This window comes from Bufo gargarizans, chromosome 8 (genome assembly GCF_014858855.1).
Source record: "Bufo gargarizans isolate SCDJY-AF-19 chromosome 8, ASM1485885v1, whole genome shotgun sequence".
Taxonomy (NCBI): domain Eukaryota; kingdom Metazoa; phylum Chordata; class Amphibia; order Anura; family Bufonidae; genus Bufo; species Bufo gargarizans.
The window spans coordinates 136,711,616-136,737,685 of NC_058087.1; the positions used below are offsets into that span (position 1 = coordinate 136,711,616).

The window sequence follows — 26,070 nt, forward strand, 5'->3', positions numbered from 1 at the left end:
GTTATGTAGGCCTTTGTATTAACTATTTGAATTACTGTAACTTTCGTACTCCTCATTGGCTGAAAATAGTCCTCAAAAATGGTAAGAGGGGTATTTTTACTCTGGTGCCCTGTGTGCTCACTTGAGTACGTAGTCTGTATACAGCTGGGTGGTTTGAATGTTCTTAGTTGCAAAACAGGCAAGCGGACGGGTAGCTCTTAATTTCTTGCATCAAGACGGCAACAGGAACAGCTAGCCCTATATCACTCTGTGAAATGGATGGTTCCGCATACGGTCCGCAAAAAAAAAACTGAACGGACACAGAAAGAAAATACGTTTGTGTGCATGAGCCCTAATTAGCCATGTCTTTCAGGAGGTAAGAACAATAATATAATAGCAATACTTGAGTGTAAGGAAAATATGAAGCAGTTTCCTATGGCAACCAATCAAATCCCAGCTCTTATTTTTCAGCGGCTGTTAGGAAATTAAAAGCAGCAGCCTGATAGGTTGCCATAGGCAACCCCTCCACGTTCCCTGTGTTGTTAACGCCTCCCCCGTGTTATGTGGGCGGTCTGTAACATGTAAATGAAAAATAAAAATAAAAATCACTAGGTGCACAGGTTCTAGCAGCGTTAGCCTCGCCGCCCTGTATCACGTGACCGCTGTTGCTAGGGAGAACTGTCCTTTGTCAGCTTCCGTAGTAACAAGGTGCGGGCGGAGCACACAGTATCTGGAGGCGGAACCCACGCGCTATTTACTTCCGGGGGCCTCTCTGGAGAGAGGGGGGTTTGAGTTCCGGGGCAGTATCCGGCCCGGTCTCAGCGCTGGGTTGGAGGTTTGCATGGAGGGATCGCCCCCCTCCGTCTGAGAGGGGAGCGGGCACCGGGAGGCCCAGCGGCGGCGGGGGGGAAAGATATGGATAAACTGACCATCATTTCAGGATGTCTGTTTCTGGCTGCGGATATCTTTGCCATCGCCAGCATCGCCAACCCGGACTGGATAAACACCGGGGAGTCCGCGGGTGAGTGCCGGGCTGGAGGAGGGGGGGTGGCAGCCGTGCCCGGGGGGGTTGTGGAGACATGCAGGAGAGGACGGGGGCAGAGACAATGGTTGGCATTGGCAGAGGTGCAGACCTGGTTCATGGGGGAAATGGGGATTTAAAGTGGAGCTCCAGTTACAGGAGGTCTCAGCCGGAAGCCCTCCATTGATTTCAGTGGTGCAGGTTAGACCCAGTAATGGATCCATTGAGTTCTGTAGAATCTGGTGGCAATACCCCTGACCAGTGTGACCCCAGGGCCATGTGTTCAGGTCACCAGCCTGATCGTCCATATCAGGGATCAGCAACCTTTGGCACTCCAGCTGCAGTGACACTACAACTCCCAGCATGCACAATTACTCTGCTACTCTTGTAACTCCCATAGAAGTGAAAGGAGGATTCAGGGAGTTGTAGTTTCAGTATAGTTGTAGTGGAGGGGAGGCCGGGTGGAGGGGAGGCCGGGTGGAGGGGAGGCCGGGTGTAGGGGAGGCTGTAGGGGAGGACGGGTGTAGGGGAGGACGGGTGTAGGAGAGGCTGTAGGGGAGGCTGGGTGGAGGGGAGGCCGGGTATAGGGGAGGACGGACGGGTGGAGGGGAGGCCGGAAGATGCTTGTGGGTACAGTTCTGGTTTAAGACGGAGTGGCTGTAGGGACTTCTCTGGTGGAGGACATTGGCGGGGTGTGCATATATTAGATCAAAAAACGGCACATAAATACACTTACATAATACACGGTCTTGTCTTCTGCTTATTTATTTTTACACTCTTTTAGCTGCATGTTGAAGCAATGTAGTGTTTATTTTTTATAGGGGAATAACCACAATTCAAGCGTGTGATGGCACAAAGGCCACTAAAATATCATAAATTGCATGTGGTCCGGTAAGGCTAGTTTCACATCTCTCGTTTGGTGCGGATCCGTCATAGATCTGCACAAACGCTTCCGTTCAGATAATACAACCGCCTTTATCCGTTCAGAACGGATCCGTTTGTATTATATTTAACATAGCCAAGACGTCTTGAACACCATTTAAAGTCAATGGAGGACGGATCAGTTTTCTATTGTGCCAGTGAAAACTGATCCGTCCCCATTGACTTACATTGTGTGTCAGATCTGTTTGCCTCCGCATCGTCAAGCAGCTGAAAGGGCAAACTGATGCGTTCTGAGCGGATACCTATCCATTCAGGATGCATTAGGGCAAAACTGATCCGTTTTGGACCGCTTGTGAGAGCCCTGAACGGATCTCACAAACGGAAACCAAAACGCCAGTGTGAAAGTAGCCTAAAACATCAAGCAGTTTTTTGCGTGGTAAATACTTATGGAGAGCGCCTAGTACAGGCATGCTCAACCTGCGGCCCTCCAACTGTTGCAACACTACAATTCCTATCATTCCTAGGCAGCCTACAGAAGGGCATGGTGGGAGTTGTAGTTTTACAACAGCTAGAGGGGCCGCAGGTTGAACATCCCTGGCCTAGTAGGTGAAAGGAGTCGTATTGGCCATGAAGTGCTCCTCTGGGCAAAATCTGCGCAAATTGGCTCTTTCCAAAATGAAAAGAAAGCTGATCCTCTAATACCCGCGGATGTAAAGCAGCTACTCTTTGGTTTAATGTCTGACCCTGTAAACAGGCCTTGAAGCATAACTTAGGATTACAGCCAAGCCAGAACCTCATTTACAGAGATCTGTTGGGGGTGATTGCCCCTCATCAGTGCAGAGCAGTCCCATAAGCGGTGTACGGCTGGGTGTTGTAATACTAAAGGGCCAATGTTTAGTATTTGATGAGCCTGTGCCCAAATCCCCTTTCCACCTCCAATGCATGTGAATGGGGTTTTTGTAATCCTGTTCGCATTCATTGGAAATAATTTGAGTGTATTTCTTATTTATTTTTTGTCCGCACCACTTTATCTGCTAGAAGGAGCGTGTTCACTCCTCTTGAGGATCATGCAGGGATGTGGATTAGGCCTCGTGCACACGACTGTATTTCCAGACCGCCACTGATATGCATTATTTGCGGATCGAATGCGGACCTTTTCATTTCTATGTGGACGGCACAAAGGGTTACAGTCCTGTGCGGGGGAGGCCTTGGCCCCATTTCATCCATGGTCATGCAACATGAACACCATTGCTAAACTGTCTGTATCAACACCTGGTCAAATCTCTAAGATTTTGCTTCCAGGATACTAAACTCCATGACCCCGGGGTCTACTCCATCAGCATGGAATAAACTAGGAGGGTTTTTATGTCATCCCGTCATATGTATAATTTGAATTTTTCCAAAGCCATTTTGGATCTCGGTGCAATGAAATAATGTAATAAATCAGAAGCGTACGGTCCGGCGGTGTCGGCTTGACTCCAGGCCTTGCACCTCAGCAGCATTAATTGGATCAAGCAGGTCTCCCTGGCACCTACGACCTGACCAGAGTACATCCGGACACTGGAAACCTTCCAGATCTTCAGTACGGATTGATTTTATTTATGCATCAGCATTCTTAATTAATGGGCATTTTGTAGGCGATCTGTCTTGTCTTGGCCATGAGAAGATGACATTTTCTAGCACTGCCGAGTGGTCGGAGGGGGTGCAAAAAGAAATGTGGGGACAAAGAGATGAATATTCCCATATCTAAAAGATTCTGTAAGATTCAAATTAGTTTTTTTTTCTTACTGGCAGACGTGTGTTTTTTTGTTTTGGTTTTTTTATATGTCAGGAGATAACAAATTTATGGTCCTCAGGCTGGGACACCCATTTTCTAACCTATCATAAATGCACATGAGAAGACCATAGCGTTCTTGGGGCTACCACTGATTTCCACAATGAAGAGGCTTTATGGATCCCTTTAGCACGGCTTAGATTTCTATCATGAGACACCGCATTAGACCATTGAAATTTGTAGCAACGATACAGAAGTTTCCGAACCTTGTCCAAAGGGTTTAGATGCCTTCATTGTGAAAATCGGTGGTCGTCCGTCGGAGACTTGTGATCTTCTCGCATGTGTTAAAGGGTTTTTTCCTCAGGATAGGTCATCAGTGCCTGATCTGTGGGAGTCCGTCACATGGCACCCTGACAGATCAAGTGTCTCCGGCAGCCGCTGGTGCCAGAAACTGTACAAAGCTCTCCGTCCGCTGTATAGCTTTGAGTACCCACAGCTGCCCAAAACTGCTGATCGTGGGGTGTCGGACCTTCACCTATCTGATACTGTTGACCTATCCTGAGGACAGGTCATCAATATCTAAGCACCAGAAACCCCCCCCCCCCCTTCCTGACCCATTAGGCCTGGGTCACACTTGAGCCTATTTGATGCGCGCGTTTTAGTTGGACATTTTCGGGGAGTATTACAGGGCGTTTTTGGAAATGGGAAACGCGTGTTCTTGCGATTGACCACAGAGGCGTCCAATGAAAAACAGGTGTTTATGTACAGAACGCGCGACAATATGCCCCAAAGAAGCTCCTGTACTTCTTTGGGCGTAGGGCGTTTTACAGCGTGTTCGTACGCGCTGTCAAACACGCAGGTTAGAACCATGCCCATAGGGAAACATGAGTTTTTGCCTTTTGAGCGTTTTTACAGCGCGTAGGAACGCGCTGTAAAACGCTCAGGTGTGAACCAGACCTAAGGGTCCATTCACACATCCGTAGAATGGGTTCGGATCTGTTGCGTAACGAATCCGGACCCGTTCATTCTCTATGGGGCCGAAAGAGATGCGGACAGCACAGTGTGCTATCCGCATTTCCGGAGCGTGGCCTCGATCTAGAACATGTTCTATTCTTGTCCGCAATTGCGGAAAGGAATAAGCAGTTCTATGGGGGAGCTGGTCGGATGTATTGCGGATCCGAAATACACTCCGGACGTGTGACTGGACCCTTAGATGTATTTAACTGGACCCTTTGGCACTGGTTTTTAAAATTTGTGTTGTAACTTGAAATCAGTGGCAGAACGCTTTACCGATTTCACAGTTTCTTTCACTGATAACTAAAGGGAGAATTTCTCATTCAGGTCAGGTGACTGTCCAATATGCCGGTCCCTGTCAGGACTGTGCAGCTTTAGGCCACATGCACACGACCGTGCCCATATTGCGGCCTCCAAATAACGGACCTTCCAGGTGCACTCCGCACTTGTAATTTTACTATTGTCGAAATGTTCTATAATTTGCAGAACAGGGCATACAGTTGCGGACGACACATATGACAGAGATTAATGGGGCCGTGTGCGATTGACAAAAAAATGCTGATGGGGTGCAAAGTACGGGCATGTGCTTGAGCCGCTATTCAGGGCTCTGGACGTTTTATTCCACTAGGATCGCATTAACATCTGTAATCCCGCCAGTAGTGATAGTATAGCGTCTCTATATGACTTTCAGACTACACCGTCCCTGAGTGATCATATGGAGGAATATATTTTCTAAGAGTCTGTGACCACCTCTACAGTCTGTGGGAAATTTATTATTTTATTTGTGCCTGTTTTCTGCTGTAAAACACACAAAAAATGTTTTTATTTTATTTACACCATACGGCACTTCTAAAATGTGGATGAAAAAGTGTGTATGGTTAGCTATGTTAAAGTTGCTGAGGGTGCTGTTCAAAACATACTTCAGTTGTCCCGTCCCCACCCTTCCCTCCTTCCTGGTCCAGTGGTGACACTGGGTCAGAGTCGAGCGGAAAACTGACTTCCAAAATTCACCTCATAATAAATTCAACTCAATGTGAGAAGATGTCCACAGCCTTCAAAGTAACTTCTAGCTCTGTGAAGGGGGAGGAGAGGGGGTTTATTTTTTAGCTTTCATATTGCCCTCCCTATCTCCCCCCCCCCCCCCCCAGGGCTAGAAGTCACTTTAAAGGCTGTTAACATCTCCGGGGCTTTGACTCATTTCTGGCAATTTTTTTATTTATTTTTTTTTAATTAAAAATGTTCAGCTGTTTTCGAGATACAAGGGTTAAAAAAAAAATAATCTGTCTGTTTGCCGAGTATCACTTCTCAGTCCCATCAGCTGAGGGCTCATGTGAAGCCTTATCTCTCATCTTATGACCTCATAAACACTCAGTTAAGCCACATTCTTATGCGTTTGAGTTTAGCTAGAAGAGTTATGAGATCAGAGATGAGGCTTCACATGAGCCCTCAGCTGACCAGACTGATTTATTTATATTTTTTTACCTCAAACTGCTGAGCATTAAAAAAAAATTGAAAAAAAAGGTTTTTAGATTGAAATGCATAAAATGCAATCATAAAAAAGGAAAAATTGCCCCGAAGGTGTCCATAACCTTTTCAAGTTGGGTAAATATCCTTCCAGTATATGAAATTGCTGCCTTGTTTGTTTGCTTTTTGCTGTTTTTACTCGCTGTGTCCTTTATTTACACCTTTTTCTCAAGGTAGCAGCCGGTAGCGTGAATATCATTCACCATCATGGCCGCCCTGAGAGCATTTTTAAGCGGTTTCCCCCGAGGATCACACACGCGCTATTAACAGTTTGTCTTTCTAGTGTTAGATTTATCATGGGGAATCTAATTAAGCTTCACGGAGAAGGAGGCCGGGGGTGATTTTATTTTTTATTTTTATTTTTTCCTTGGCTTCCTGTAAACAGACAGAACATGGGTTGTGGAGCGAGGTAGAGCTCGGAGAAGAGACCATCCGCTCCTCTGAAGCAGGAACCCCCTAATAGACGGGATAATGGGAGTTTTAATCAAATGCTCGTCCATATCCTCCGTTGTTTACTGCCTACCTCGCTCTTATTTGGAGAAAATAGTGTAATCTGGCATCCAAATAAAATATGGTTGGCAGCGCAACGTGTTGTAATAGAAGTAAAATATTGATGCGGGGAACACATTGATAAAATGTAAATTATTAATAAATCTAACTTAAGCATTCAAGGCAATCTGTTTTTGGCTGCAAACTGCTTTTTTGAAGGAAGTGCTATCAAAATGCCCATGTGAAGGGTAATTAGATTTCCAAAAAGTACATTTTTATAAATGGATGGTGTTGTCCAGGACTAGATAAACATGGCTGCTTTTATTTCCAAAACCAGCCCCACTCCTGTCCGCTGATTGTTTCTGGCACTTCTGCTCAGCTGCATTGAAGCGAATGGGGCTGAGCTGTCATACCACACGCCAATTGTGGAAAGGTGTGTGTGTGTGTGTGTGTGTGTGTGGGGTTTTTTTTTATTTATTTTTTTCCTGTTCCCCTAGTCTTGAGCAACCCCTTTTAATTTTAAACCTGCATGGGGAGTGTCGGTCATCTTCTTGACCAGACTCGACTTGTAAGAGTGGACAAGACTTGCAACTGAGCAGAGTCCATACGCTAAAAGAACCCACCAACCCACACCCCTTCTGCCAAGTGTATCTCATGATGCCACTACTAGACATTTTAAAGGATGTGTACATCTTTACATCAGGAGTCTGTAAGCTAAAGAAGTCCACTGCCACATGTGGGCCAGGTTACTATTACCAGGCGCACATATTTTAAAGACAATATTTCTTCTTTTTTTTTTGCTTCAATGAATAAAAAATAAAAAAAGTTTAAACTATTGGTTTATTTCTTGATGTTTCAGGTCTACAGTTGTAATGAAGCTCTATGCGTCTCCATGGTTACAGACTACAAACAGACTCTGTGTAGTCTGTTCCTGCAGTCATTCCACCGTACACCTGTCCTTACTTCTGGACACTTTTTCAAATGTATTGGGGAATATTTATGATGCGTTGAGATTCTTACCCAACTACTTAGGGTTTGTTTGTAGTCTGTTGCCATGGATACACATAGATCTTCATAGGGAGGTCTAGACCTAAAACGAGCATGGTTACTTAACTTTTGATGCATTGAAGTAGTAAAAAAAGTGAACCTAGACATAAAGATAACAGTCCCACGTATAGAGGTGCGAGTGAGACTTCTCTTCTCGTCTGTTTTTGTTCTCTGCTCCACAAAGCCATGCAAAATGTCCCTCTGGATTTGAAGCTGCATCTTTCAGCATGTCCTGACAGCTGCATGCTGAGAGTTGTAGTTATGAAACAGCAGGACACCATTGCAGTACATGGATCCTTGCTATACGCTGGCCGTTTATCGCTTTGCTTCTCTGTTGGGATGATCTGCACTAGTAATGGTAACCTTTCTGGCCTCAGCCCAGTCTCCAGGCATGAGCTAGAAATTACGGCCCTGTCAGTAAATACAGGTTATGTCATGCCGCGCCAAATACCATAGGTTTACCCTACGGGGATGTTTCCCCATGCTTCCAATGCATATGTATCAGTCAGGTTCTGGGTTACAAGCGCACAATCTGGTGCACGCTCCGCTCTCCTAATAGAAGGGAAATGTCATTTGCATCCCTTCAGGGCTGGAAGCAGAAGACCACGCAAATGGCAAGTGTAATGACTTCCCTCCAGGCTGTTCATTCCTGTTCTCTGTACCTGGACTCTTGGATTTAAAAAAAAAAAACGCCCTAAATATAAGATATATTGAGGAAAACCATGGAGGAGCATCTTAGGAGCCACATCTGGGACAGTTATATATCCCCCCATTTTTCATGAATCTGAGCAATCGATCAAGGCAAGCTTTTGGGTGAGCCGCTCGCCCATGACGTTGCTTCCTGTTCTCGGTTCGTCTTTAAAATAAGTTTTATTTGAAATGCTGTAATTAGGGCACCTGTTGGGTTCCCTTTTAAAGTGTGTAACTTGAATTGAAAGTCTAGCTTGGGGTTATCCCTTAAAGGGGTTGTCCCACTTCATAAAATAGGTTTTATCTAATCTATTTACCCCCACACAACATATCTTCCTATCCATGTTATTATCCAAAAGCTACCTTTCATTCAAAAAATCATGTAAAGCGATTCCTTTGTTGTTTTCTGTATCCCATGGATACGGCCTCTTTCGTCCGGCCGCATCGCTGTGCCGCGCCTGCGCACAACGGCTGAACAAGTACTCGGGCCGCCTCTCCATTCCTACAAGTACGCGCACGCCCGCGCATGCGCAAATACAGCAGGCGGGTGCCGGAATCAAATAGCCGGCACCCGACCTCTATGACAGGGAGCGGGACCTTAGGGGTTAACTGCCGCTGATCGCAGCCCCCTATCATAGAGGTCGGGTGCCGGCTATTTCACTCCGGCACCCACCTCCTGCATTTGTATTAACATTGGTGGCGCAGTGCGCCCCCCCCCCCCCCAGTATAATATACATTCAGTGCGGCCACCCCCCCCCCCCCCCAGTATAATATACATTCAGTGCGGCCACCCCCCCCCCCCCAGTATAATATACATTCAGTGCGGCCACCCCCCCCAGTATAATATACATTCAGTGCGGCCACCCCCCCCCCAGTATAATATACATTCAGTGCGGACCCCCCCAGTATAATATACATTGGTGGCGCAGTGGGAAGTGCCAATGAGGGTTAAAAAAATAAATAAAAAATTAACTCACCTCCTCCAATTGTTCGCGCAGCTGCCGGTCTCCTGTTCTATCTTTAGGACCTGTGAAAGGACCTTTGGTGACGTCACTGAGCTAATCACATGGTCCATTACCATGGTGATGGATCATATGATGTACCATGTGATGACCACAGTGATGTCACCAAAGGTCCTTTCACAGGTCCTAAAGATAGAACAGGAGACCGGCAGCTGCGCGAACAATTGGAGGAGGTGAGTTAATTTTTTATTTATTTTTTTAACCCTCATTGGCACTTCCCACTGCGCCACCAATGTATATTATACTGGGGGGGTCCGCACTGAATGTATATTATACTGGGGGGGGTGGCCGCACTGAATGTATATTATACTGGGGGGGGGGGGTGGCCGCACTGAATGTATATTATACTGGGGGGGGGTGGCCGCACTGAATGTATATTATACTGGGGGGGGGGGGTGGCCGCACTGAATGTATATTATACTGGGGGGGGGCGGCCGCACTGAATGTATATTATACTGGGGGGGGGGGCGCACTAAATGTATATTATACTGGGGGGGGGGGGCCGCACTCAATGTTTATTATACTGGGGGGGGGGGGGGGGGACCTCACATACGGCTCCATGTGGATGACCTCATACACATGAACGAGCACGCAGGGTGAGTCATGAGGAGGCGTGGCCTTCACTCAACTGCCTGAGAACCAGGAAGTTATCAGGACATCTACTGCTGATAAGATTAAAAAAGCAAAGTGGGACAACCCCTTTAAAGACTCACTTGTCCTGCTCTTCTAGACCACGGCAACCTTATCTTCTCAGTGTAGTCACGCCGTGAACCTTGCTACGTTGGGACCAATTTTTCTATAGGGGATGTGGTTTAGATCTCAGCAAAAATTATCCCTATTAGACATTTGCATCATTCTGAAAGGGGTAAGTGACTGAGTGGCTAGCAGGCTCTAAGAAAACCATAGGGTTCTCCAGGGTGCAGATATTGATGACCCATCCTCAGGATATGTTGTCATTATCACAATGTAGTGGGTCCGACTCCCGGCAGCTGTATTGGGCCGGAAACTATACAATGGAAGCGGAAGGCTCATTACACCCTATAGTTCCTGGTGCCAAGTGTCGCATGCCCTATCCTGAGGCTAGCTCAGGCTTTAGAGCAGTGACTGCGCAGTCACCTTTACCTAGAAGAGTAGCGATGCCTCTGCCCTTGCTCTGCTAACCGGAGCAGCCGCGCAGGTAGGAATTTGTTAGGGCTAGGCTAAATGTCCGTCCCTTTTAATCTTGCTGCATGTGGGCACTTCTCACCTCCAGGGACAGCTCCTCTTGAGAAAAAATCCTGCTGATGAGAAGAATCTATTCTTTTATAACTGATTTGCTCATCTCTCAGGGATCGACTGATAATGTGTTTTTTTTTTTTTTTTTTTTTTAAAGAGCTGATCACCTTTCAGGCTGATAGCCGATAACTTATACCGGTTATTCTGTGCATTTTGATTTTTGATAAAAATAAATAAATAAATACAAAAAAAGATTTTCTTTTAATATATAATTTTTATTTTTTTTCTAGTTTGGGCTTCTCGAGCGTGGCAATATGTGATATGTTTATTTATAGTTTATATATTTTATATGTAAAATTGGGAAAGGGGGTAATTCCTACTTTGGTGTTTTTTGTTAACTATTTCCCCCCCTTAGGGGCTAGAACCTGGAATCTTTAATCTAGAGATCTATTAGGGTGAATAGGACTTTACACTCTCCCTGCTGCCTTGTGCTTTGTGCACACAGCAGCAGGGAGATTACCATGGCAGCCGGGGCTTCAGTAGCATCCTGGCTGCCATAGTAACCAATCGAAGCCCCAGGATTACAATGCTGGGGCGCTGATCACAACTGCCACCAGTGAAGAGGAGGGGACCCTGTGGCCACTGCCACCAATGACTTTAATACTTTTGGGCGCACTGCGCCACCAATGGTTTTTAACTTTTAATACAGGAGTCAGGTGTGTTGGCGCAGAATCACATAGGCGGCACCTGAGGGGTTAACTTCCGCTGATTGCAGCTTCCTGCCATATAGGCTGGGCAAAGCCTCCTGTATTTGTATTAGACGTTAATTATCATTGGTGGCGCCGTGCGCCCGCCTCTCCTTTGCCCCACTCTCTTCTTATTGGCAGCACGGCACAGGGGGAGGGAGAGAGTGATTCCTTCTCCCCTGTGCTGCGGAGGGTACATGAGCGCGCTGACAGCAGCGCGCTCATGTTCTGTGATAGCGAGCTGGACGTGTTATCGGCAAGGTTAGATGCTGATACCAATAACTTTGAAATCATGGATATCGGCCGATAAGATCGGTAACTCCGATAATCGGTCGATCCCTACAGTCAGCTCAGGGACACCCATGCATGTGTTTTCTACCAAGAGAGTTGCTGTCAGAATCCAGAGGCCACATCCAATGTCAGAGGGTGCAGTTAAAGGGAACCTATCAACAGAGACCTCCCCATCAAACAGTTTTTATAGACGAATAGCTGGTTCTTTCGTTGCTCCAGGGCTCTGTTCCCAAGTTGTGATGCCTTTTTTCTTAATATGCAAATTCTGCCTTTGGTGCAAAGAGGGCCTCGCCTTTGGTGCAAAGAGGGCCTCGCCTTTGCTCTAGTTGCACCCAAGCTCCACTCCCTTCTGTGGCCAGCCCCTTCCTGGCTGCTTTGATTGTCGGGGCCAATTAGTAGAGCAGCGAGGGAGGGGCTGGCCTCAGAAAGGGGTGGAGCTTGGGTGCAACAAGAGCAAAGGTGAGGCAAAGGCCTAATTTGCATATTTCAAAAATATAACTCGGGATTGACCCTCGGTTCAAAAAGTTTTAATCACATTCGCCCCAATTGCGTCTATGCAAGCAGTTTGATAGGTCGTTGGCTAAAGAAATGGAGCACAATTACAATGCACCAGGCGCTTATCATCCGTAATATTCTAGTAATGCCTTTCAGAATTTTGCTGAATCTTATTATTTTTATTTTAAAGGAAAGTCTTCTGACAGGTTTTGACTGTGTCCTTCCGGCGAGGCCCTGTCAGATTCCAGCGCTGTATCTTTCGCCGCGGTTAGAACAGAAGGCAAATAATGAATTTCTTTGTGTCTGCGAATTAATGGGAAGCTTTTTATTCTGCCGCGGGTGGAAAGATTACAGGCTCCCAGATCTCCAATATTTTATATTCTGCACAGCGTCTTCTTTGTCTTTTAGTTTTCCTCTTCAGTGTCTGGGGATTTGGGGGGAAAAATAAAATAAAAAATAGTTTGGCACAATTCATCAAACCATCAGTGATACTAAACCGCAGCACTGTGGGCTTTACTGCAGGGCAGATGCCGAGGAGAGATTCGCTGCCCGTGACTGGGATGCAGGCGCTGGTTAATGGCTTTTGTGTGAGCGGAGAGGTGAATAATGCAAGATCCACATTCATTGATTGCGTCTCACTGGTCCACGGTGGTCGCTGTGACGCTGGGTGGTTGGGTCCTGCAGATTTGGCTGTCTTCTCATTGCAAGGCTGACATGGCTACCGGTCTGATTGTAGGTCCGAGACACAAGATGTCTGCAGTCTGAATTTGCCTCAAATTTTTTTTTTTTTTTCAATCAAAGCCCTGTTTTTTTTTTTTTTTTTGTTTTTTTTTTTTTTTGTTAAAGGGCACCTGTCAGCAGATTTGTACCTATGACACTGTCTGACCTGTTACATGTGCGCTTGGCAGCTGAAGGCATCTGTGCCATGTTCATATGTGCCCAGCATTGCTGAGAAAAATGAACTTTTAATATATGCGAATGAGCCTCTAGGAGTAACGGGGGCGTTTTCATTACACCTAGAGGCTCTGCTCTCTCTGCAACTGCTGCATCCTCTACAGTTTGTGTGTATGAGCCCTCCCTGTCAATCAAACGTGCACAGTCTGTGCCTGTATTGTGGTCCGAAATATACAGGCAGCAGGACGTGCACTCACAGATTCGGACCCATTCCTTTGAATAGGTCTGCAAGATACGGAGCAGAAGACCACAGAACTACTATAGAACGCCTGAATGTTGCGGATTGTGGACCCTTTCAAGTGAATGGGTCCGCAAACGATGGGCGCGGCTTGTGCCTGTGCATTGCAGACCGCTATTCGTGTGCATGAGCCCTTATGATGTTGCACTGTCAAAGTGGAGAAGGCGCTGTAGTTGCAGAGAGCAGAGCCTCCAGGTGTAATGACAACGCCCCCATTGCTCTTAGTCTCATTTGCATCTATTAAAACATATTTTTTCAAAGCAATGCGGACACGTATGAAGATGGGACCAACACAGATGCCTTCAGCTGACAAGTGCACATGTAACAGGTCAGCCAGTGTCGTAGGGACAAATTTGCTGACAGATGCCCTTTAAATTACCGTGACCATCCCTTACCAGGCGTTCTGTGGTGTGTACATCTTGGGGGTTCTCTGCGGCTACTTGTGACCCCCTTCAGAGCTTGTACGCTGCTGTACTTGCACCCTGGGATTCATTGCACATTGCACTTGTTTGTGCTTGTTATCCGATCTAGGTGTAAGGACTTTGCTGTCAGGTTCACATGATTTGTTTCTTGGCTTGTCTGCATATGATGCACTTAAGAATCAGAAGGCAATGATTTATTCCAAGTAGCGTGACACCTAAGCTCGTTGTCGCACATCAGCCGGAGCCAGGGCTTTTAGATAATTAAAACGCGCCGTTGCAGCGGGGGCTGATGTCATGGGTGGACAACGTGGTTTAGATACTAAAAATGCACAATTTTCTGGGTACAATAGATTTTTAGTGCATACGTTTTTTATTGAAACTGGTTTTTCTGCACATACACGAGTTTGGGCACCATGGTGCCAACTGCTTTTTCATTTTGAAGGGGCTGTGGTGCCGCAGCCTGTTCCTAGGCCAGTGACGTCACGTTCATCAGTCACATGGCCTAGACCCAGTTCAGTCCCATTCAAGTGAATGGGCTGGGCGCGGCTGCACTACCAAGCACAGCCACTATACAATGTATGGCAATGTGCTTGGCTTTTTGTGTCACGGTCGCAGAGCTCAGTGGCGCACCATGGCCTCCTCAAACAGGTGATTGGTGCCAGTGCTGGGTGTCGGACCTCCTAGCGATCAGATACTGATGACCCCTTTAAAGCGGTTCTTCCATGATTGATGTAAAAAATGAAAATCAAACATTATATAGTACATGACAATCTCTGACGATCTGTATCGCTGCATTCACTGCTTCAATTTCTCTGCTAGATTATCTTCAGCCGGGCAGCTGTCCTTTCTGATGAAGCTCTCTCCCTGTAACTGCCACAGCTTGTACCTACGGCTGGTGGCAGTTGAAGATTTAAACTGAGCACGTGCGACCACCTCAGTGTGGTGGACAGCGAAATATGGAAAAGAACAAACAGCAGGTGGCGCTATACAGATACATTTTATTTAATGGCTCACTGGATATACTACATTTTTAATGACATGCAATTACAAAAGTTTTCAGGTCCAGGTGCTGGTTTCAAAAATGTAGAATATGTTCACAACCCCCTTTAAGTTTTATCCAGGATGATGGGAGTTGTCCTAAAACGCTGAAAGTGAATAAGACCTTCCTCTCCGCACGCTATGCTGTCTTCCTGGTAATGTAAGTGTGCCAGTAATGGGCTCTGACCACCGGCGGTAATTCTTTCCAGCTCCTCCACAGTATGAGAGTATGTGTCAGTCACACAACATGTCGGCGTATTCTTTTTATATTCCATTAGTTAAGAGGAGAAATGTCAGGCTCCATAATGAAAGCTTTTGAGCAGATTGTTATGTAATCGCGTTCGCTCTCGGGTGATTGACACCCCAGTTAAGTGGCATTCGTGTTTTACTTCTCGCCGCTGTGACGCCTCGTGTATTCTAATTGGTTTGTGACCATAACTATTCAAATAACTCCCACACGAAATGGCACTACAATCTCAACAATAGGAGCTACCGAACACCCACTGCCACTTATCCCATCCCAGAGCAAGCAGGCCATACTTAAACTGGTCTCGTCTGACAGTAGATGAATGACTGCTATTATCTGCTGTAAATATTTTCGTATAATAAATCAGAAGTATGATGATTGAAAGTTAGTTAATGCACTTTTGCCATATACGTTCAGGCCTTGGCATGGAAAGTTCTATTTTTTTTTTTTTACATATGCGAGTGGTTACCATGAGTCAAAGAAAATGTTGCAATCTTCATTCCTTTATTCATTTTCAGTAACTGATTATTTAGTTTGCAATCTGCTCCTAGTTTCAGGCTATTCTCATGTTGGACGTGCCTCTCCCGGTGTATCCAGGATGCTGCTGTCTTCATTAGCTCTCATGTAACAGCACAGCTTTGTTACTGTACTGATTTCTCCTTCTGCAGCCCTTGAGGGATCTCGTCTCACTTGTGCTGATAGTCACTGATGCTGAGGAGCATGTGTTTTTTATTTGTTTTTGTTTTGGTTCTGCATTGATCCGCAAAAACAATTAGCTTCAACGGGGCTGTAGAAAATACAGAATTGACTCCGTGTGCATTCCGTTTGTCTGCATGGCCGTTCCGCAAAAAAGTAGTGCCTGTCCTATTGTCTGCAAATCGCGGTCCGAGGCCCCATTCAAGTCAATGGGTCCGCAAAAAATACAGAACGCACGTGGAACACATCCGTATTTTGCGGATCCATACTGTAAAAAATGCTATGCCCAGCCCATATTGCTCATGTGTTTGGTAATTTAATAAGTTACTGTTTCTGTATACAATCCTCAAAAAAACTGATCAAATACGGAAACAATACAAATGTTTTGTGCAATAAGGGAACGGAAGAGGACTTAAATCGGAGAGAAAAAAACTGATACGGATCAGTGAAAAAAACGGACTGCTAAACTGTCGTGTGCATGAGGCCTTAGTCTCAGACGCTTGCAATTGTCATCTTTTCAGTTAGCCATTAAAAGGTATGAACCACTGAAGAATCTTTTTTGATTCTCATCTGTTTGATTCTCACCCTGCAAAATGCCTTGTATGCACTGTTCTTTCTAACTACAGCCTGTATGAGTTGCTCTCCTTGGATGCTTCCCCCCCCCTTTCCACACTCTGATCTGCCTCGTACAACCTCCTCCGCTTCACTGCTGCCATCTCTAACACTGAGAGGAGTTGGAAGATACCAGGGAGAGCCATTGGAAACAGGCGCAGTGCTCTGATAGATTTATGTCAGAATCGGCAGCTAAGCGAAGGACTTCCATATGCTTTGCAGGAGCAGAATGGTAGGACATTTCTTTTAAAGGGAGTCTTTCAGCACATTTACCCCTTTTTAACAGTTCCCATAGCGCTGTAGCCGCAACACAGATGATTAAAACGGTACCTTTATATGCTTTTGTGGACTTGTAAAACTGGCAAAAACGAACTTTGATGCATATGTAAATGAGGGCTCGCAAGTGCCCAGGGCGGCGTCCACCGCGTTGGTGCCCAGGCAGCTCTGCCTCTTCGGCTCTTATCCCCGCCCAGCCTCTTCCTCTGCCCGCCCATCTGTATTCTCTTCCTCTCAGCGAGATCCCGTGCCTACGCGATGACTTCCTTGGCCGGGGCATGCGCACTGCCATGCCCATTGCTGGCACGGCATCGCAGTAGCTTAACCGCCTCCTTTCTGCAGTTTTCGCAATGGGCATCACAGTGCGCATGCCCCGACCAAGGAAGTAGGCGCGGGATCTCGCTGAGAGGAAGAGAATACAGATGGGCTGGCAGATGATGAGGCTGGGCGGGGATAAGAGCCGAAGAGGCAGAGCTGCCTGGGCACCAACGCGGTGGACGCCGCCCTGGGCACTTGCGAGCCCTCATTTACATACGCATCAAAGTTCGTTTTTGCCAGTTTTACAAGTCCACAAAAGCATATAAAGGTACCATTTTAATCATCTGTGTTGCGGCTACAGCGCTATGGGAACTGTTAAAAAGGGGTAAATGTGCTGACAGACTCCCTTTAATGAAGACTAGTTGATTAGTTTTGCATTTAGGAATAAATTCGACAATAAAATCGGTGCAAAAGTATCCATAACATTTAACTTGCAATTCTTCACCATCCCCAAACCATCCCAATTCAGGTCCCCCGTTGCATCTTGCGTGCAGGATGACGTCATCCAGAAGGTGTCTTTTCTGACCCATCCATTGTAATATGCCTCAGCTGCAAGTATACAGCTTCAGACTAATGCATTTCAGAAAGAGCCCTACTCCTGGGGATGCACACGATGGTGACCTCATTGGTTCTATGGAGCTCGTAAAGCAAAACGCATGCAATCGCTAGACTTCTACTGACCAGACTGCAGTTAAATCCATTAAACAGATTGTGGCTGCAGGGGACTGTAAAAGAAGTGCAACTTTGCACATTGTCTTAAAGAAGTTGTCTGAGAAATAAAATTCTTGGGACAACCTTTTTAAAAGTGAAAAATCTCCTGCACTCATATTGTGCATTGCTGAAAGTATCTTCCTGGCCGATCACTTTAAAGGGTTTGTCCAGTTTCAGGATGCGACTGGAAAATTGTCTGGATTAACCTGCAATAAAGACCTGGTAAGTACCTACCTGGTTCTCCCCGGCCTGGCTCCATTTACTCGGCTGTAGTGTTGACATGTGACTGCATCAGCCAATCGCTCTCCTCAAAGGTGCACCCGAAGAGGCCAGTCTTCCCGGTCTGTGGCAGAATCCCAGATTTTTTTATTGATTTTATTTTTTGCTGCAAGACATTAAGGGTCATCTGTCAGCAGATTTGTCCCTATGACACTGGCTGACCTGTTACATGTGCACTTGACAGATAAAGGCATCTGTGTTGGTCCCATGTTCATATGTGCCCGCATTGCTGAGAAAAATTTGTTTTAATATATGCAAATGAGACTCTAGGAGCAATAGGGGTGTTGCTGTTACACCTAGAGGCTCTGTTCTCTCTGCAACTGCCTGGCCCTGTCAATCAAAGTGCAGAGGGTGCGGCAGTTGCAGAGAGAGCTGAGCCACTAGGTGTAATGGCAACACCCCCGTTGCTCCTAGAGGCTCATTTGCATACATGAAAACATCATGTTTCTCAGCAGTGCGGGCACATATGAACATAGGACCAACACGGATGTCTTCAGCTGCCAAGCGCACATGTAACAGGTCAGCCAGTGTCATAGGTACAAATCTTCTGACAGATGCCCTTTAAGTTACCGTAACCATCCCTTACCAGGCGTTCTGTGGTGTGTACATCTTGGGGTTCTCTGCGGCTACGTGTGACCCCCTTCAGATGCCCTTTAATGTCGCATCATACTCCAGCTGACTAGCCTGCAAGAATCTCGTGCCCTGTTTGTCGTGCTGTATCTGCGGTAACAGTGCATTGAGCCAAGACGGCATTTGTCCTGCCCTTCTAGGAACGTGTCTGAATCTGTTCCTTGCCAGCAGTCTGGAGCCGTCAATTATTGATCAACGCCTGACTTGGCCTTTGCTGGTCTTTTAGTAGAAGGGAATTTAAGTTGGTTGGTTCCAAGGTTACCAAAAGGGGTTTCAGTGGGACCAGTGTAGAATGTGATAAGTTTGGGGGTGTTTCCGACTTTCACTAGGGGGGGAGATGGGGCAAGTTGTATTTAAACGTGCCTGATCCTTTGTTCTCAAGGGAGAGAAGCTGCTGCTAGAGGTTTAGGAGTGGCGTATTCCTTTCTTCAGGATGTGAACAGATGCACGCTTGGCCAAGCATGCAAGTGTTTACAGTGTGCATTCACACGACCGTATGTATTTTGCAGTCCATATGACATCGGCCTTCTCTCCGTTGCTGTTACACCTAGAGGCACTTTGAGAAGCATGTTGACAATTTCACTGCCTGTTCCAGTCAAAGTGCAGATGGCGCTGCAGTTGCAGAGAGAGCTGAGCCTCTAGGTGTAATGACCACACCCCTGTTGCTCCTAGAGGCTCATTTGCATATAATAAGACATCGTTTTTCTCAGCAATGCGGGCACATATGAACATGGGACCAACACAGATGCCTTCAGCTGCCAAGAGCACATATAACAGGTCAGCCAATGCCAGCTGGCCATGCCCGTGCTGTGGACCACAAATTGCGACCACGTGCCCGCCTGTGTACGTGGACCCTGTCACTTGAATGGGGTTCACGATCGGCATCCAATGGTCTGAGTGCATGCTCTACTATTTTTTGGTGTGTTGGCACGGACACAAAACCCACAGGCTTCTGATTCATGCCCCCCTGTTTCGTACCGCACGTATCTCCTGGATTGCGGACCCATTCAAGTGAATGTATCCGCATCCGTGATGCAGTGCGCACACGGCTGGTACCCCCTACGTATTGCAGTCGTGTGCGTGAGGCCTTGAATGTAGAATTGGGAGCACATGGAGATAGCATTCCTGGCCATCATAGGTCTCTGTCGTATTTTGCTTATCGTTATATTTTTTTTTATGGCTTTTATTTTTTCATTTTTGCTTCACGTGTTCATGTTTTGTCTAACGTTCATCTCTAAGCCATCGCCGCGTCTGTTCCTAATAAAATGAGCCTTTTGTTTCTTAGAAGAAATGTGTTGGCCAAGAATGGCTGCTTTTAATTTAGAGGAGCCGCGGGTTCAGCTGAGGACCTTTTATTAAATATGAATGCTGCATTAAAAGGAAAGGTTAATTAGAGTGATTGTGACACAGCTGCTACCGAAGTCACCTTCCTGGGGGGTTTTGTGTTTTTGATTAAAAATTCATTAAAATGGTTCTACAGTTTGTTTTAACTCATCCTCTGGATAGGTTATCAGCATCTGACCGGCGGGGGTCCAACACTCGGGACCCCCGCCGATCAGCGGTTTGAGAAGGCAGCGGCGCTAAACTGCAGAACCCCTTCAAGTAACCTAGTCCTCTGTAGGGTACAGGCTTAGAGGACCCGTCCCCTCTCCTGACATGTCTGTTTTATAGCTTCTTAGATTCCCCATGTAATAGCAATAATGGAACATCTATTTTTATGTCCCTGTTGTGCCATTCCTCTGTTATTCCTTCTAGAAGGCATGAATGACTTGCCAGCAGTTTGCAGTGACGGTCTAGCTGGGTGTTACCAGTTGGAGGTTCTCCTCTGCAGTCTGACACTGGCAGCAGAGATTGGATAATGTCAAACTGTGCAGGGTAACGCCCATCTGGACCTTCATTGCAAATTAATTTATAAACTTCTAGTAGGAATAACCCTGCTTTCACACCTGAGCGTTTCCCAAACGCGCGTCAGACGTTTTTTGTAATAGTAAACGCGCGTTTGACGTGCGTTTGTGTCATTGACTGCAGTGTCCTATGGCCACAAACGCGCGTCAAAACGCCCCAAAGAAGCTCAAGTACTTGTTTGAGCGTCGGGCGTTTTACAGCGCGATCGTACGCGCTGTAAAACGCCCAGGTGAGAACCATTCCCATAGGGAAGCATTGCTTTTCATGTGTTGAGCGTTTTACAGCGCGTTTGAACGCGCTGTAAAACGCTCAGGTGTGAACTTAGGGTAATAGAGGCATGACAAAACAATAGTCATAAAGATAGATGCTCCAGAGTTATTACATGGGGGTTGCAAGGAGTTTCTAAAACAGACCTGTCAGGAGAGGTGACGGGTCCTCTCTATTGTTTGGCCTAGGAGCCGTCAACCCTCCCCCCCCCCAACGCTCTTCATCTATGTTAAAAAAAATATGTTAACAAGTGTCTGAGAGCGGCCACAATCCTTCCCCCTTGTTGCTGTCCCTGCTGTAATAAATGAGTGATCCTACAAGAAGTATCTGTCATCCACAGCATAGGTAATAGTCATAATTGCTGGGTGGTCTGACCACCAGGACCCCCAGTGATCACAAATCTCTTCCCCACTCTCTTCACTTCTGTGTGACGGACATGGACAGTGCTTTATCAGTCCCACAGAAGAAGTGAGCGGTGGACTGACATGCACACTAAGAGAGATGACCTGCGGACCCTCAAAAAGACACCTACGATAGTTTCTGTGAGATCACACCTTTGTATTTCACTACACAGAGCGGGACATTTACAAAGACCGCTGCTCTTCGAGACTGGAATTTATGACGAGACTGGGATTTCATCATAAATTGGGTGTCCCGGCGGCAGTTTGTGCACCTGGAGTAAAAACTATTCCTGCCTTAGACCTCATGCACACGGCCGTTGTTGTGGTCCGCATCTGAGCCACAGTTTTTGGCGGCTCAGATGCGGACCCATTCGCTTTAATGGGGTCGCAAAAGATGCGGACAGCACTCCGTGTGCTGTCCGCATCCGTTGCTCCGTTCCTTGGTCCGCAATTATATCTTTTTTTTATAATATAACCTGTCCTATTTTTGTCAGCGTTTTTGCGGACAAGAATAGGCAGTTATGTTAATGGCTGTCCGTGGACGCCATCCGTGTTTTGCAGACCGCAAAATACACAACGGTCGTGTGCATGAGGTCTTACTAGAGTAGTTTTCACTCCGCTTTTATGCCGGTTTCCAGGCATAAAAGATGAGACCATCACACTCGACGCATTTACCGTCACTCCCTTGCCATTCTCAAGTGGCAGCCACGGTGTAAAAATGCCAGTGCAACTAAATATTGTCCCACAGGCGTTTAAATGGTAGCAAAACTGAGCCTAGCTACTTTTTAATGTATTTATTTTTTACGCCAAAAGCAGGCATAGTGCTCTTAGTAAATGACCCCCAGTCTGCCTCTGTGCCTCGTCCCTTGCAGCGGATTGTAGAAGGACCCAGCTAGTATCCTGTTATGTCTCAGTGCGTGGGTTTCTTTAAGATCCCTTCAAAGGGCATTTGTTCTGCTTTTCTATTGTAAAGCAATGAGACGTTTTATTCATCCGTCTCTTGCATTTATCTCCCCTGGACAAGTCGAGACTTGCTTCTAAATCTGCAAGAAGCTGCACATTGGAAAGCATCTGAGCGTCCGAGCAAGTCACCAGCCCCCTCCGGAGGCGATCTGATGGCTTCTGATCACCCACGGTTAATCATCAGTCAGCGTTCCCTATTATGAATTGGTATGAGACACACACACAATAATGGCTGCTTTTTGTCTAGAACAGCACCACTCTAGTCCATAGGTTGTGCGGGGTATTGCAATACCACACACTGCTAGTCGTGGTGCAGTTTCTGGAAAAAGCAGCCATGTTTTTCTAATCTCTCACACCCCATTAATGGTTGTGAACGTCTGATGATCACACTGCCCTTCTATCCTGATTGTTGATGGGTCCTTTTGTGACCTACTGTTCTTGGATCGCCTCCTCCATTTTAAGCAAGAATCTAAAGCCTGTATTACAAGCGATTGTCGGCAGGCAGATCGCTATTAGACGGCAAGATCTGCCGCCTGGAAGCGCTGATTTTTAAACATCAGAATTGCCAGATGAACGATTGAAAGCCACCTATTGACTTTCAATGTATTTAGTGACAGGATCCCTTTTTGATTTCAAAGAACCGCATTCTAACAGAACGGATGCATCCTGATGTGCAAAACAAAACGGATCCGTTTAATTCCGGTATTGAGATCCTCTGCCGGTTCTCAGTACCGGAATTATTAAGACAAGTGTGAAAGTGGCCTTACAGTAGGACGGAGACTATATTCTTAACATAGTTTTTAAAAGAATCTGAACAATCCGAACCCGATTCGCTCACCCCTTATCTCTGCTTATGGGTATAGGATCCACTTCTGGTTTTTGGCTCAAATCACTGAGCAAACACAGGTGTGTAAATCAGGCCTTTGGTCGGTGCTGGCTCCGGGAAAAGTCTCCTCCCCGAATGTTACTGCAGTTTCTGTCTGACCTGGGAAAATGTAGATTTGGGGCCTGTCCACTTGAAAGGTAAACAGTGGGTGGAGAAGTGAGTAATGGCTCCACTCTCTGTGATGACGCCTTCCCATTATGTCCCATTGTGCACAGTCTGAAACTCATTCATCTGCGCTAGATGGGGGGGGGGGGTCGCAGATCAATCACAATAGGTGATAGCTGACTTTCTGTTCAGTGTGGTCTTCTGGATAATATTTCTTACCACGGGGGGGGGGGGGGGGGTAAACTGCAGAGTTAACACATGTCTATGGCCTATCTCTAATGGCAGCCTTGCACATTAAAGGGGTTATCCAGGTAAAGATAATGATGCCCTATCCTCAGGATGGGTCGTAATCGTCTCGGTGGTTGTCCACTTTCCTGCACTCCTGCCGATAAGCTGGTTCGGGGAGGCATTGCAGGCTACTGGTAGCTTTCGAAGCACAGCGCCCTACATTGTACCGTGGCTGTGCTTTATATTGCAGCTCAGCCCCTTTGACTTCAATGGGACTTTAATGCAACTAGGCCACGTGACCTATGTATGTGACATCACATGGCCTAGGAAGAGGCCGCTGCACTCAACAGCTGATCGGCGGGGGTCCCGGGTGTCGGACCCCTGCAGATCGGATATTGATGACCTATCCTGAAATGAGGTCATCAATATCTTTTCCTGGATATCCCCTATAAATCCTGACAACCCATAGACATGAATGCTTGGCTGAGTATGCCTGTTTATTTTGAAGCAAAAGAAGCTCCCATAGGAATGACTGGGTAGGTTCAATTCAGCATGCATATATATATATGGGAGGATCTCCCCTGAGAACGGTCGGCTGACATTTATCTGTTGTGTATGCCTAGCCCAACATTCGGAGAGGTCGCACTGGGAACAGTTGTTTTTTTCCCTTTTTTTTTTTTTTTTTTTTTTAACGTACTCTTCTTACTTTGTCTTGCACGGTGCCGTATTGATTTGCGATGTTCTTCAGTATTAATGCAGTTTGTGTTGTCCGCAGGTGCTCTCACAGTCGGCCTCGTCAGGCAATGTCAGACTATACATGGACGTGACAGGACCTGTATTCCTCCTCGTCTCCCTCCGGAGTGGGTTACAACACTGTTTTTCATCATTATGGGAATTATATCATTGACTGTTACATGCGGTTTGCTAGTGGCTTCCCACTGGAGAAGAGAAGCGACGAAATATGCCCGCTGGATAGCATTCACTGGCAGTAAGTGTTCACTTGGATTCAGGATGTACTTACCGTGGGGCCACCATCTTTACTGGATGGAGCGCTTTCTTATTGTTCACCAGTGGATGACAATGAGAGAACTAGGATGTCCTCAGTATGTAGATTGTGAGGACAGGGACTGAACAGTCCTCCTTTAGGCCTCCTTCACACATCTGTGATGACATTGTCTCATCCATATTTTACAGACACCGCTAAGCAGGGCTGGGCGATTTTGGCAAAAAAAATAATAAATTCAACTCTTATGGATAATTAATTTATAATTTTTTTTAATTAAAGGGTTTGTCTAAGTTATTTTCATTGATGACCTATCCTCAGAATAGGTCATCAATATCAGATCAGCGGGGGTCCGAGACCTGGCACCCCCATCAATCGGCTGTTTGAAGAGAAGGCGTACACCGTGCCAGTGCAGCCTTCCCTTCATTGTTTACCTGCTCGCCATCGCATCCGCAGCGGTGTAATTGCACCTAAGCCGTCTCACTCGCTTCAATAGGAAAGCTCCTTCCTGTTCAAGTGTATAGGAATGGGCCGTCCCATTGAAGTGAATGTGACTGTTTAATGTAATTACACCTACTCGCTGATTGCAATGTCGACGGCGAGCAGGTAAACGTGAAGAGAAGACGGCGCTGGCACAGAGCACGGCCTTCTCTTCAACCAGCTGATCGTCCGGGGTCGATAAATATAGCACTGTCTATAGAGAAGTGTCCTGTATATAGTTGGGGGGGGGGGGGGGGGGGGCATTTGGGTCTCCTGTATACACATGCAGCTAATACATATGTATGGCGATCCAAATTCCCCCCCCCCCCCCCCATGACATTGTTCAGCAGCAGATCCCCCTATAACATTCTGTCAGAAGCACCTTTTGTTTAAAATATTTATTTTTTCCTATTTTCACCCTCCAAAACCTAGGTGTGTCTTATAGGGCAAAAACTACGGTATATAGGTCCCTTATATAGGTGTTTCAGTATCGTCAGGGTAATGGATACATGTCAGAGCTGTCAATCACTCTGTGTGGGTGGAAGATCGGATCTCTCTGAGCTCTGCGTCCTGTCCTGCACTCGCAGAGCCATTTTAGAGGGTAGCGGGATATGTTGCATCACTTGCTTCCTGCCTAATCTATGAATCTTGCATTTTAGGATTAATTACAGAAACCAAAAAACCCTCATCATAATGTGTTTTCTTCTTCTTTTCTTGCAGTGATCCTCTTCTGTATGGCAGCATTAATATTCCCCATAGGATTTTACATCAATGAAGTTGGTGGACAACCTTATAAACTACCCAACAACACGGTCGTTGGGTCGTCCTATGTACTTTTTGTCTTATCCATTTTCTTTACTATAGTGGGACTATTATTTGCAGGCAAAGTATGTTTACCCGGCTGATGTAAAAGGGGGGGGGGGGGGGGCCCCCACGACAAGACTATTTTATTTTTTCCTGGAATGGATAAGATAAAAATTTATCGGGAATGGTGTTGGGGGCAGTTCCTTAAACACCTCTGAGGACCTTGCCTTCTCAGGAGAAGACCTGAAAGGGACGAGAACTGGGACGTTAAAAAAACAAACAAAAAAAAACTATTGACTTGTTCTCACTATGCACTTTGGATCAAATGGAAAGCCTTTCTTTCCACAACCAAATAGAAATATCATTGACTGATCTCCTGAGCATATTTATGCCGTCAGGTCTGCACTGTGACGTGGAC

General features: G+C 46.3%; 1 protein-coding gene across 1 annotated transcript; it reads left to right on the forward strand.

Annotated features, from left to right (window-relative positions):
* The first annotated feature begins 775 nt into the window (after positions 1 to 775).
* MOSMO (modulator of smoothened) lies at positions 776 to 25,784 on the forward strand. Its single transcript, XM_044304098.1, has 3 exons — positions 776 to 1,000; positions 24,141 to 24,353; positions 25,569 to 25,784. Exons 1-3 carry the CDS (start codon positions 895 to 897, stop codon positions 25,751 to 25,753), a joined length of 504 nt encoding a protein of 167 aa, XP_044160033.1. The 5' UTR covers positions 776 to 894; the 3' UTR covers positions 25,754 to 25,784.
* Positions 25,785 to 26,070: the final 286 nt, after the last annotated feature.